Genomic DNA, 12,852 nt, shown 5'->3' with positions numbered 1-12,852 from the left:
TGATCAGCTTTCGCTCCAGAGGTCGCCTTGAAGCTTAAGGTGGAATGGCCGCGTAAGTCGATCCAATAGGATGGTCCGGGCGTTACACGAGGCCTAAGCTATGCTTAAACAAACATTTGGCGCAATTCTCAGCTGCGTACCTACAGTAGCGACGTACAGTAGCTATATCATTCCTCCATATCCTTCATATACCTATGAATCACAGCATCTGACGCGCTAGGCAGCGTGATAAGTATCGACAACAGGTGCTTCACCCACCAGATATAGCGAGAGATTGAGGATCGCTCCATGGGCATTGGCGGCACGTCCGCAGGCGCAGAACATATAGCTGAAATATAAGAGAGGCTTTTGCGATTCGTAATCATGTATGATTTGCATTTATTTTGCGCGCGTGCAGGTGGCCGTAGAAGCCGAGCAGAGACCTCTCCCGCTTCCATGAACATGCAGTCATTGGCACGACATACAAAGCTGAAGATTACAGCGATCAAACAAAATATTCACTCGCATTTCATCCCGGAGATCCGCGTTGTCAAAGTTGTGGACTTGTCGGATGTGTTTGTCGCATACCGTCGCAATGTAGAAATGGGGTGAGGCCCCGATGACCAATCAGATGATTGTTACTTCTATGAAGTCTTCTCCAGCTAAATAATACTACTAGGCATGTGTAAAAGACGTGTATCACATGTGTTTGGTCTTCTAGATCATACACATTTTATAAATTTGAATCAGAGAAACAAATCTGTGCAGGAGGGCGAGGGAAGAGTGTCATGCTTGCTCGAATCGCTTAAGCACCTGGGCAGTCGGATTAGCCCCCCTTGAATCTGACCGATTCCAAAATAGGGATATGGTAATAAGATCTGCACATCATGACGACAAGCGAAGCGACCCGTAGACTTCAATCGTCGACGCGACAAGACTTCTACAGTATCTGCCTTTGAAGTGCTCATGGAAAAATGATGTAATTATGGCTGCTTGCACAGAAGCAGGGGACACTAGACATCTGCTTCTGCAAGATCTATCGGCAGTTACAGGACCGTTGTAACAAGCGTGTTCCGGGGTTGCTATCGACAGCCTTGGGGTCAGGAACAGTATCTGGGCACGCCCGCGATCGTCGGATGAAATTTGGATTGTCAGGAAACCGATTGGTGATGTGATTAACTTCCGAAGATAGATCGTGCCCAATGTTGCAAAGGGACCACGAATGTGGCAGGCTTTGGTGGTGTGACAACAATCAATATTGGCTGCGCCTTGTGAGAGGCCTAGATTTAGCCGCCTTTATCTCGCGATTCGTTTGAGCAGAGCCACTGCGAGCGAGTTTGCAGGAGTCCATACCGGAGAGCGCAAATGCTACAATCATCGTCCCAATATTGCTCTCGAGTCTATGTTTGAATTGGACCTCGTCCATGATAGAAGTCGATGAACAGCCAGCCAGTAATCTGAGCTAGCGACTTCGAACCGTCGAGGGCTAGTCCTCCATCGAAGATTTCTGTCACAGTGCAAGCAATCCACGGAATATTGGTGGCTGATGGCAAGGTCGAGAACCCACTCCAGTGGATCGGGAGGAGATAAGCACGATGGATTCGGCTGGCCAGCGCTCGTGCATCGCAAGGCTAGACATCCAGAGGTGGGATCATGGGCATTCGAGAGTATGGAGCACTTCCAAATTTCCCGGCCATCGAATCGGGAACACCACCGACGATAGTGGTCGTTCCGGTCCATGTGTCTTGGAAAGAGCGAGGGAGACCGAAGACATGGGGAGAAAGCAAACGGCCTCACGTCCTCAGTCCCACCCCCCACGCTGTCCGAACGAAGTCCGACCCCGGCGCTTTTTTGGGATCTCCGAGCGCGTGCAATTAAACAGCGGGAAACTTTATTGATAAACGCTACAAGAAAGCAAAAAGCCACGAGGGAAGGAAGCAAGATGCACTGCGAGGCTGATCACGCATTGCGCATAATATCACGCACGCCTCCATGCTAGGATATCAAGTACTGTCTGTAGCCCGTCGGTAGAGGACACCACCTGGGGGCTTGTACTGCCTCTACATGCATAGTTAGGTACTCTAATTAGGTACTGTGCGCCCCCAAGAAAGGCCGAGCGAGATTTTCTGTCACACCTGATGAGTTATATAAAGAGTAACCCTTGAGATGTTGTGCAAAGTGCAGGTGTGCAAGAGGAGGAAGCGTGAGAAGGAGCGAGTGGCTGCTACCCCCCGCTTCTCTCCGCGAGCGCCGGCGGATGACTCGTGCCGTTCCTGAAAGGGTCGAGCTAGCTCCAAGTCGGGGATGGCGCCAATGGGGAAAGCGCTCGATGCCGCACTCCACCAGTTCGAGATTTGGTACTGTCTGGCCGGCATGTGGTCATGAGAGAGATCTGACTGATGGATGTGTGCTGATGATGGCCGAGCCATGGGCATGCTGAGATATGCATGGACGTTGACCGCCGATGCGTGAAGACGTCGCATGCATGGTGTCTCTCGTTCCTTGTGACCACATAATGTATGAGCTCCACGTCCATTTCGAACTTCAAATTACTGGGTTGCCTCTGAATCGGAGAGAACTGTCAGGTTCCAGGTTGGCTGGATGTATGTTTGGACGGAGAGCGTCCTCGCAGGGAAAATACTGCAAATTATGGCAAATTAGGCGTGTGTGACGGCGCGAATGCAGCCTCGGGCTCCGATTGCTAGAAAGGGGGGCGCCAGCGTCATTTCAGCGGACATTACACAAATTGGAAGGGAAGCAGCTCGACGCGTCAATCGCATTTTCACGACGTGATTCCTCTTGCGCTTGTCCCGTGCGGTCAATAGTCTACCGACATTAATGATGTTGATGTGGCCACAAATCAGAGGCCTGGGATGCTTGGCCTCGTCTGGTCTAGATGGATCTGACACGCGTTCGCTGCTATTTATAATCGACCTTCTGAGAAGGGAGTGTTTTGTTCATCATTGCTCGGGCGCAGCAGCGAACTCCGAGCGCCTAAAATGCCTGGACCTCTGCGGTCGAGCATCCAATTGCAGGTAGTATGGCATATGACGAGGCGACATACCTGCGTAAAGGTGACGCGGTAATAAGAGCTGAAGATGACGAGTCAAAGGAACAATCGAGAGGAATTAAGCGAGGTGTTGCTGCTGATTGTGTATATGGCCGTCGTGAAAGGATATCCGGGCACGCTGGGTTGCACATCCATTCGTCAGTCCACGATCTGGTGCGTTGCCGTGCCCTGCGCCGGCTGCGAACCACAGTTCAGACTCGGACTGTCAGACCAGCTCTTCGTACGGTTCCGCTCGTCACTGCGTGATAACGGCTAGATGTGGCAGACGTATCTGGTTGAGGGGGTCGTGCTCGGGTTGTAACGTTGTTCATGTGTGACCTTCGCTTGTCTCTTCCCGGTCGTTGAGGAAATACTGGATCTGTCCGGGAGGTCGCTGGATGGACTGATGACTCTGGCCTTCCAAAAGCATCGCATCGAGGAGCCAATTGCGGGCAGTTCTAGCTGAGCAAGAAATAAGTCCATCACATGCACTGTAGTGTGATAGTGAACACACCAATACAAAGATCTATGGATACCTAGTGCGGTAAAAAAGAATACGACTATGTAGGAAGACGGGACGAGCATCAAAAACTTGAACTCGGCAATGATTCGGATGCCAACGAATGGAGGCTCTCTGAGGTCGATCCGGAAATGTGCCGTCGCTGTGAGGAGTGATCATCCCCGCTGGGGCGTTTTCGACGGTAACTCATGTCAGATGGCAGGAGCCGTCGCCGTCCTTTCCTGCTAGAAATCATGGGTAGTGCCAACCTTGGAACGATAGACTGCGGATGACGATGTTCGATCGCTCATGGACACCCAGGTACTTTGGTAATTGAGCATTTCGAGATTGCCATTTCAATTGTTGCGCACGGCAAATTGACGACGGTGGTCACTCTGTTGACTTTGACACGACCTGAACGAGCGCAGTTCCTTGAGAAGGAATGGATGCGTCGCCAAGAAGGTGAGCTGACCTGTCTGGTGGGCGGCATCCAGCGAGCAGCAAGGCACGGGCAGTGAAGTTCCCACACCTTCGAACACAGCAGATTGTGTGTGTGTGTGCGTACAGCTTCGGATGGGCCTGTTCATGCACACCTACGATGACGATCAAAATCAGTGGTTGAGCGGACCGGCGGACGGATGGACTGACGGATGATGATGATGATGATGATGATGATGCTGCAGGCACTTGGAACCCGATGAGTCGATGAGTATCTGCAGGGCAACAACAGGCATAGCACAGCACAGCATAGTATACATACTGTGGACATTTGCCCTTGAGCGGAACGACACATGCAGTCATCAGTACGAACAGCGAACAGCGAACAACATCACGGTCACCGTTATCGTCATCGTCAACACCGTCAACAGCGCCATCATCATGATCGACGACGTTGTTTTCTCCAAAATGCGCCAGGCAGTACCTAGATGGCCAGGACCAATGAATGATAAGTACTTCGACCCGCAGTTGGGTGCTGGAGAGGAGAGAGGGAAGCCGGAGTGTTTTTTTGGCGGCCAACAGTACTAGGTAGGTACAGTACTCACCTGGGCAGTACTGTATCTGAGAACAGCGAGCGAAGGAGAAGCCCTACAGCTTCTCATCATCGTCTGCGTTGAAAACCTGCCGGACCGGATAGTGAATCCACCTGCACCCACCTACCCACCCACCCACAAACTGGTCGGCCCCCCATTCACACACCTGCTGTGGGTGGGCACTGTCCGGTCAGCGCGCGCGCTCTCTCTCTCTCTTTCGCGTTCTCTCGCTCTCTCGCTCTCTTTCAGCTGCAGCAACGTGCGTGTGCGTGTGCGTATGCGTGTGCATATGTCTGCCCGCCGTGCCTTCGTACGTCCCCATCCTCCTCCTCCCTAGGTACTTCTCCTCCTCCGTTGTCGCTTCCGGTAGACGGACAAAGCCGCGTCCTTCCTTGCCCAGGTGCCCAAAGGTTTGTCCTGCGTAGCCGGCCGACCGTGGTGTAATGACGCTCGAACCCATCTATGTATGGATCGACAGCTGCGATTGGTGAATGCGCGTGATGAAAGCCATTCGTTGATACTCGATGTGATGGTGGTGTGGTGTGTTCCTAGGATCGACTGGCTTCCTGCTGGCGTCTACAGCGCTACCCCGGGGGCCGTTCTGTAGAATACCTAGTACTGCAGGTGCTGTCCGCCCTCCTCCTCATCTCCCTCTCACTCGCTGTGCTGATGAACCACCACCACTACATCCCAATATTCGTTCTTTCTCTCATCACCACCGCCCGGTGATCTTCATCGCGCTCATTTCCTTCCGCCATTGTGATTCCACTGCCGCGACAATCACGGAAACACGGCGTCTTCCTTTCTTCTGTTTTGTCGCCTTCGATTCTCAACGACGTCCGCCCTCATCACCATTCCGGGCTTCCATCATTCTCCTCACCATTCCGGGTTTCCATCATTCTCCTCACTTTAGGTCCACTTGATCCACCTCCAAGTGGTGCCCTTTTCTAGCAGCCGCGGATCGATCTTATTACCTTCTCGGACCTCCGACACTCTCGTTATCATTCTCGACTCGGCGACGCATGAATCCTGCCGACCTTACTATCGCGCCTGTCATAACTGCGCGCCGCCTCCCCGGACCGGACTCCCACTGCTCAGCGATTGTCCGCCAACTTCAGGGCTGGCTTCTATTTCCTGGAACGTCGCATCGTGCTCCCACCTGCGCCCGTTGCTAGGCATACATCGGGGTCTGAACCACGGGCGGCCTACCGTCAGACGTTCGTTCCTTGCATTTCACCCACATTCGCTTCGCATTTGCCGTTCTCGCTCTCCCTCACTCCCTGAGCGACTCGTCGCTGGGGCATAGTCCCACTTCTATCAATCTCATCGCCTCTCGGTGCCATCTCGTCTCTAGTCTTGAGACGTCGGCTATAGACCTGTTCTTCGGAATATGGCTTTCGCGCCTCCAGCAGGGATGCATATCTATGCGGATAATACCGACTCGTACCTCGATGGCGCTCAGCACCCGTATCAAGTCATGGCGGACCCAAAGACAGCCTACTACGCAACTGCGATTCCTCCGCCTCAAATCTCCTGCGACATCAAGCCGCGCCTCACCAAGGAGCAGCACGATATCTTAGAGGCGCATTATCAAGAGCAGAACAAGCCGAATACCGTCACAAAAAAGCGTTTTGCTGAGTCGCTCAATGTTTCGCTGGACAAGGTGAACGTATGTCGCTCACGGAAGCCTATATTTCGCTCCTATGATAGTATGCTGACAGTGTTTCTCTAGAATTGGTTTCAAAATCGGCGCGCCAAGTCAAAGCAGGATGCCAAGAAAGCAGGCGCGTTCAACATGTTCCCACCTAACAATGGCAATACCTTCTCCGATTCCGACAACATGTCCGCATTCGCTTCACGCGAGTACTTTGCCATGATGCAGCAGTGCGCGTCACAGGAACACCTCGGGGCTGGCTTCGATCTCGGAGGCCTGCCTTTGGCTCAATACCAGGGCGCTCACCATCCAGGAACCATGTTCAGTGTTGGCCCAGCAGATTCGTATCCAGGCGGCAGTCTGCAGGTCCCGCTCACTCAAAACATCTTCGACAGCCCGCAAGAGACGAATAGGCTCACGCTGACCCAGGAACAATTCAATGCGTTGAGTCAAGGCGGTAACGATATGCAAGCGCCTGGTCATTTCAACCAAGTTCAAGACAGCCAACCCACCATTACAGAAGTTACGGCCCAGACGTTTACCCAAGGGCAAGACTGGAACCACGAGGAGGAAAATGTCTTCCCAAGTGCTTACGGCGACGCCCTTTCTAGCCATGACTCCTCACTACCTTCTAATCCCTCCGATCAATCCAACTATCCCACATCTAGCTCCGTTGGCGATTCGACCACTTTCTCTGCATCTCCAGTCGACTGGACGGATAGCTGCAGTACGTCGACGTCCGAATCACAATCCCAACTTGCCCAGCAGTCGCTTACGGATTCTTCTCAATGGCAACCAGGCCAGAGTAAGCCCATCGAGCACGGCCTTCTTCAACAGCAATTCCACGAAGCACAGGCCCAGCAGCAGGCGTTGCAATCCGCACATTTGTCGGTCGATGCAACACTGGCATGGTCGGGCGAGGATGATTTCCTGCGTCGCGACTCGCAGAACAGTGTGGTGCTCACTCAGCAGATGAGCCAATTCGCTTTACAAACACCGCAGCCACAATTGCAGGGCCAGTTCAAAGCTCCGCAGCAACCGTCCAGCATCGCAGCACGGCGTCACGTCAAACGGCCAGCAGCCTTGTCACTACGCAGCACTTCGTACAGCGGTGCCTCCGGGCCCGCATCTCCGTCGCCAGGTCTGAAACCGGGACAGCAACCACTGCGACGAATTCAGTCGCATATGGCAATGAACAACGTCACGAACGGACGAGTTGCCAAGTGCAGCACCATTGGCCCTGCGCAGCGTTCGCCGCTGAACTTTACTTTTGCTGAGTCCATAAGCTCCCCGAAAGCGCTCCGTCATGCATCGACATCTTCTACCGCTGGAAGTAGCCTTGCCCCCCCCACGCCTCTTTCGCCGACTGAAATGACGCTCGCTGAGTATGGTAGACAGCCGCAATCTGCTGGTTGGTCGTCTGTCGGGCACTTGAGCCGGCACACCAGCATCAGTGAAACCGATGCCGAGCACAGTAGTGGTTTCATGCATGGGTCCACTACCTCGTCACAACCGGCCTTTTCTTCTCCGCCCTCGACTCCAATGTTCACGAGTCATCCCTATCAACAGTTCATCCAAGGTCGTCTAGGGCCGACAATCTTGGAAAACACGCCCCCACAATCGGCGCCTGCGTCACAGTCATGCTTTTCTGCCAACGCATACTCTCTGCCACAGCAAAACAGCTCGATGCCCCCACCACCTCCTCCTCCATTTGTTGCCACTACCCAGCAAATAATGCAACCGCTCATCTCGCCGCAGAATTCGCATTTTATTACTGCCGGCCTGTCTGACGAGCAGTACTCCTTGGGCATGATGTCATCATTTCCTGGCCCACAATTTGCACTTTCTGACTGTGGTGTGCCGCCCGAGCTGTCATTGCCACAGTTTCAGCTACTGCCTGATAGCACCTTTGCAGGTGCGCCCACGAGCTTGTCCAACTTGGGTCAGATCCCATCCGCCTCCGTCCAACAATCACAACATTTGCCCCAAGTGGCTCCCGCGAACGAGACCAATGCGCTGCAGAATCAGATGTACATGTCGTCGCAAGGGCAGCTCAACTTCACAGATTCGTCAAACGGCTCTCCGAATGCCGAAGTCAATACCCATCTATATAAGATCTCTAGCGCATCTGCACCAGCCAGTGAGTTGTTCGTCCATGAATACAGCCCACCACAGGACATCAAGCAAGCGACGCTGCCCCGAAAGGCAGCCGATCCCGGCCCCAAAAATTATACATTCTCTAACCACGGCCCTGAGCATTTCGAAAAGGAGAAATCGAAGAAGGGCTCAGTGGCCTCGAGCAGCCCAGAGAGCTTCAACGGTCAATGATACGAAACCACAGATCTTACCTTTCCTAAAACATCTCGCCGTTTGCGTTGAATTGCCTCGGCGCTATCCTCATGATGCTTAGGCATGGCGCAAACAGCAAACCCCACCACGGGACTTTCTTTAACTTTTTTTGGTTTTTTCTTTGCACAGCCGAGTCAAACTCGCCACCTGATACCACGAGACTCCAGAGTGAAGTCTCTTCCTTTGCGATCCTATTGAGCACAAATTGTGCGGATCGCGCCAAAACGTCTCTGCTCTTGACATGAGTCATTGCACTCTGCACCACCTGCTATTTTGTATTTCACTACTTCCAGATCATCGCACACAATGCTGCATGCTCTGCAAACTTCTCTCCCAGAGATTGTCTGATCAGGGCATCGGCAAGACTCAGCACCACAATGAATGCTGCAGGCCTGTCTCCAACTGACGACATATCTATCACCCAACATCATCGGCGCAACTTGGTCCCTGACCGCCGTCTCTGATGGGCTGCCGTTGTACCATCAAATCCTTCATCTCGTTTCTTTTATTCGATTCCATTAATATATTAATCAGAGCAAGATCATCGGAGAGAGGACCGTTGCACCGTCCACTTCAACCGGGACAAACGCAGACAGACTGCTTGAGGAAGCAAGTTGCGGGAATGCTCCCATGATCATCGCAATCTTTGGCGGCACTCTTTTTTGATTTCGATGGGCGTTCTGGATTCCCTTTTTCTTTTGCGTTGATTTTGCATGGAGGGGGAGGAAAAGTTCTAATAATTGTCGCAATGGATTCGTCTCAGGGGGGCGCAAAATCCATTCGTCATTCGACGGGCGATGAGGTGGTCGGCGCAGAAATCCGTGTACACTCGATCCGCCATGGGGAGGAAATATCAACACGACAAATTTATGGCTGTATTGCCGGAGTAATTAATGCCTCGCCTTTTCCGGCGATGGGCTGCTGCTTGTCACTTCTGTTGTTGCTTTGCCGCGTCGACTTATCAACAAGCAACGAATTTATACGAACCATTTCATTGGAAATTTGGATAATCGAGCTGATTGATTTTCATTTTCTTTGGTCGCAAGATCTACGTTTCATCTGAGTATAACACCGGTGCCCAGGACGAATGTGAACCATGGAGATTGATGTTCATTGTAGCGATCTTCGTGTCGTCGATACAGACTCGTACACCTCCACCGGCAGGAGCCGAGGTGGCCGGGCTTTGCCCTCTCGTAGATGAATTTCCGCATCTAGAAAGATTGGCCACAGCCGTATAGAACTGCCACTCACTAGAGGTCCAGCCATTGCGCATAGTAGGGGATTGACCAATGTTGATAAATACATCAAGGAACCGTCGCCCTCGAAATGAATGTTGTTCCCGTGATCTCTTAAGCCCTCTTGATCCCCTCATCCGTCGAAAGTCGCCACCAAGGATTCCTGTCGATCTTGTTGGAGTGGAGCCGGACCACAGGTTCGAAGCACTCGAGAAGCCCTGTTACCTACTTAGGTAGCTAGACATCGGATCTCTCGTCCACAGGAAATAATTATCATGCCGTCCCAAGCGGAAGACAAGCCCTTTGGGGATCTCGCGCCCTGGGCCGAGCCAGCATGGTATCACGGCATCCCATCGCCATACTACAACGACTCCCACAAGAAACTCCGCAACGCCATCCGCGAGTACATCGATCAGAACATCCTCCCAGACGCATTGGAATGGGAAGAGGCCGGCGAAGCGCCTCGTGATCAGGCATTCAAGTGGGCGAAATCCGGCTTCGCCTTCGCAGACGTGCCTGCAAAGTACAAGCCTGATGGTATCCCGGATCCGGCCGGTATCTCCGTCGACAAGCTCGATGCCTTCCATCTTCTAGTGCAGACGGACGAGACAGCACGGGTGGAAGGCGCGTGTCTGATCAGTTTGGCAGGAGCGTCCGTCATTGGAATTCCGCCTGTCATTCATCACGGCACGGAGGAACAGAGGCAGAAATGGCTGCCGGGATTGTTCAACTGGGAGACGAGTTTCTGCTTGGGCATCACAGAGCCTACAGGCGGTTCCGACGTGGCGAACATTCAGACTATAGCCGAGAAGACTCCCGATGGCAAATTCTATATTGTCAACGGCTACAAAAAATGGATCACTGGTGCACCTTGGGCTACGCACATGACGACCGCCGTCCGGACGGGCGGACCCGGGGCAACAGGTATATCGGTAGTGGTGATTCCCATGAATTCACCCGGTCTCTCCATGCGCCGCATCCCCAACAGTGGTCAGAAGGCTGGCGGTGCTTCCTTGATCGAGCTCGACAACGTGCGAGTGCCGGTGGAAAACCTCCTCGGGAAAGAGAACCAAGGCTTCCGCGTCGTCATGGTCAACTTCAACCGCGAACGATATATCATGAGTGTCCAGTGCAACCGCAAGGCGCGAACGTGTCTTTCGGTTGCACTTGCGTACGCCCACAAACGTGAGACCTTCGGCAAACCTTTGATTTCGAATCAAATCATTGCTGCCAAATTCACCACGCTTGCTCGGTATATCGAGAGCCATTGGGCATACCTTGAACAGATAGCTTATGCCGTGCAGCAGTCGTCAAAGGGCTGGCAGGACCCCGACGTGGCTGGTCGTATCGCTCTAGCGAAGGTGCAGGGTGGACGTATACAGGAGCTGGCGAACCGAGAGGCGCAGCAGGTGCTAGGAGGAGCTGGATACCAGAAGGGAGGCCCTGGTGCGACTGTTGAGCAAATGAGTCGTGATCTGCGCATGATGGTCGTTGGTGGAGGCTCTGAGGAAATCATATCTGATTTGGCCGTCCGGCAGGAAACAATTCTAGCGCGGAGGAGAGGTTGGAAGCTGTAGCGAGAATGTTTGATGAGAATGAGAAGTCTCGGCGTCTGAACTTAGCGGGCGTGTGACTTTGGTGAGCATCAATCTTGACACTGAACAGCTTGTTGGAAGAGATTGTTGTTGAAAAGACATTCGGCGCGATACAACCCCTCAGGCGTGCATCTCCTCAATTTCGCGACACCTCGGTCGCAATGGTCAATCTGTGCTCAATGAAAATTAAGCGGATGTTTGACGCTCGTTGCGTGGCGTACTTATCGTGCCTCCGAGCATGTTACATACGGCGGCGGAGTAGTACATGCAATTTAGGCGACTGGCTGCATCTGGCCTTCGAACATATCGTCGATGCCGTCCTGCTCTTCGATGTCGATTTCGTCGTCCTCACTCTCAATTTCCTCGTCGCCTTCGTCCTCTTCTTCGAAGCCAGTCTCAAGAGATAGATCACGTAAGCGTTCCTTCAGCTCTTCACGCCGTTCCTCTTGCCAGCGCATAAGTGCGGCGCTTGCATGAACACGGAACCCATAGATACGAGGTTCGTATCTCCGTTGCGTCTTTCGTGGCTGCAGTGTAGGATATACTTGAAACAGGATGTTATGGAAACTGGTACCAAAGTATGCGCCGTCGATCGAATTGTGCCTCGAAGACTTTGGATTATAGATGTCCTCGCATTTGGCGCAGTACAGTTTCACATGGGAGTGTCCAGGCTGATCATGCTGACCCATTGGAAGTAAATGTTGAGACTCGCAGATTACCCGAGGACACTTGCCAAAGACGCCCTGTTTGTATTTTTCCATCTAGATTACGCATCGTCAGAATCACGAGTCCCACGGTATCAGCTGGGAGTCAAGTCACTTACCATCTTTGTGAGACCGCGTGTGGTGACGACGTACCGAGCGTGGACGAGCCCGTAGAGATGCCTCGCAGACTTTTCGATCGCTTCTCGCATGTCGTCGTCCACGTCCATGTCGAAGACATCGGTCACGAGATCGAGGGCGTATTGGTAATATGTGACCTCAAGATTGAGGCCCGTAAGGTTGAAACGGTCGGTAAGGTAGTCCTCGTCTATCTCACAGAAATATTCGTTTCCTCGCGACGATACAAACTGTGGCATGCAAGTCAGCGAGAGTGACGACGACACAAATGAATCGTCCGAGCTGGAATCGGTGGTCCATGATGAACGCCGCAGGTCCATGGCATAATTTCACGAATCCCAAGAAATTGTTTAGGCGATGGCAGGGAGCTCGCAATCTTGACTCATGGTGTGCATGTCCACTTTCTATGTTGGTCAAAGGCTGCTTTGATACATGACCGCATGATCATGATCACGAACACCGACTTGATATGGATCGTCGACCTGTTCCACTGACATCCTGGATCATGACCAGTATAGTGACAGCTGGCTACTCCGCCCAGGAGGGTCACGGCTCGCGTGCGACTCGAACTGCACAAGACTGCTGTCGACAGAAACGAAGCAAAGTCATGACTTACCCAGTC

At 52.7% G+C, this 12,852-nt stretch overlaps 4 protein-coding genes across 4 annotated transcripts; 2 read left to right on the top strand and 2 right to left on the bottom strand.

Moving 5' to 3' along the window:
• Positions 1-4,708: 4,708 nt before the first annotated feature.
• On the bottom strand, positions 4,709-5,210 carry K489DRAFT_109795 (uncharacterized protein). Its single transcript, XM_033598885.1, has one exon. The coding sequence runs from the start codon at positions 5,016-5,018 to the stop codon at positions 4,749-4,751; it is 270 nt and encodes an 89-aa protein (XP_033463256.1). The 5' UTR covers positions 5,019-5,210; the 3' UTR covers positions 4,709-4,748.
• A 738-nt stretch (positions 5,211-5,948) lies between these two features.
• On the top strand, positions 5,949-8,540 carry K489DRAFT_406994 (uncharacterized protein; the record flags this gene model as incomplete). Its single annotated transcript, XM_033607317.1, has 2 exons — positions 5,949-6,227; positions 6,291-8,540. The coding sequence occupies 2 exons, from the start codon at positions 5,949-5,951 to the stop codon at positions 8,538-8,540; spliced, it is 2,529 nt and encodes an 842-aa protein (XP_033463255.1).
• A 1,279-nt stretch (positions 8,541-9,819) lies between these two features.
• On the top strand, positions 9,820-11,839 carry K489DRAFT_376618 (acyl-CoA dehydrogenase-like protein). Its single transcript, XM_033603959.1, has one exon. It carries the CDS (start codon positions 10,072-10,074, stop codon positions 11,371-11,373), a length of 1,302 nt encoding a protein of 433 aa, XP_033463254.1. The 5' UTR covers positions 9,820-10,071; the 3' UTR covers positions 11,374-11,839.
• On the bottom strand, positions 11,492-12,820 carry K489DRAFT_109744 (uncharacterized protein). The gene is made up of 3 exons (XM_033598884.1): positions 12,215-12,820; positions 11,617-12,152; positions 11,492-11,563 (listed from the first exon to the last, which is right to left on the bottom strand). The coding sequence occupies exons 1-2, from the start codon at positions 12,548-12,550 to the stop codon at positions 11,664-11,666; spliced, it is 825 nt and encodes a 274-aa protein (XP_033463253.1). The 5' UTR covers positions 12,551-12,820; the 3' UTR covers positions 11,492-11,563; positions 11,617-11,663.
• Positions 12,821-12,852: the final 32 nt, after the last annotated feature.

The sequence above is a fragment of the Dissoconium aciculare genome, assembly GCF_010015565.1.
Source record: "Dissoconium aciculare CBS 342.82 unplaced genomic scaffold K489scaffold_2, whole genome shotgun sequence".
NCBI classification, from domain to species: Eukaryota; Fungi; Ascomycota; class Dothideomycetes; order Mycosphaerellales; family Dissoconiaceae; genus Dissoconium; species Dissoconium aciculare.
Note: the sequence above shows the minus strand (reverse complement) of the source record. Positions and strands in the feature narration are given on the sequence as shown.

Bases quoted from the DNA above. Each gene is read 5' to 3' on its own strand.
- K489DRAFT_109795 (XM_033598885.1), bottom strand. From the start codon at position 5,018: ATGGGTTCGAGCGTCATTACACCACGGTCGGCCGGCTACGCAGGACAA.
- K489DRAFT_376618 (XM_033603959.1), top strand. From the start codon at position 10,072: ATGCCGTCCCAAGCGGAAGACAAGCCCTTTGGGGATCTCGCGCCCTGG.
- K489DRAFT_109744 (XM_033598884.1), bottom strand. From the start codon at position 12,550: ATGGACCTGCGGCGTTCATCATGGACCACCGATTCCAGCTCGGACGAT. The intron at 12,153-12,214 runs GTAAGTGACTTG...TGCGTAATCTAG, and splicing joins CACGCGGTCTCACAAAGATG to ATGGAAAAATACAAACAGGG.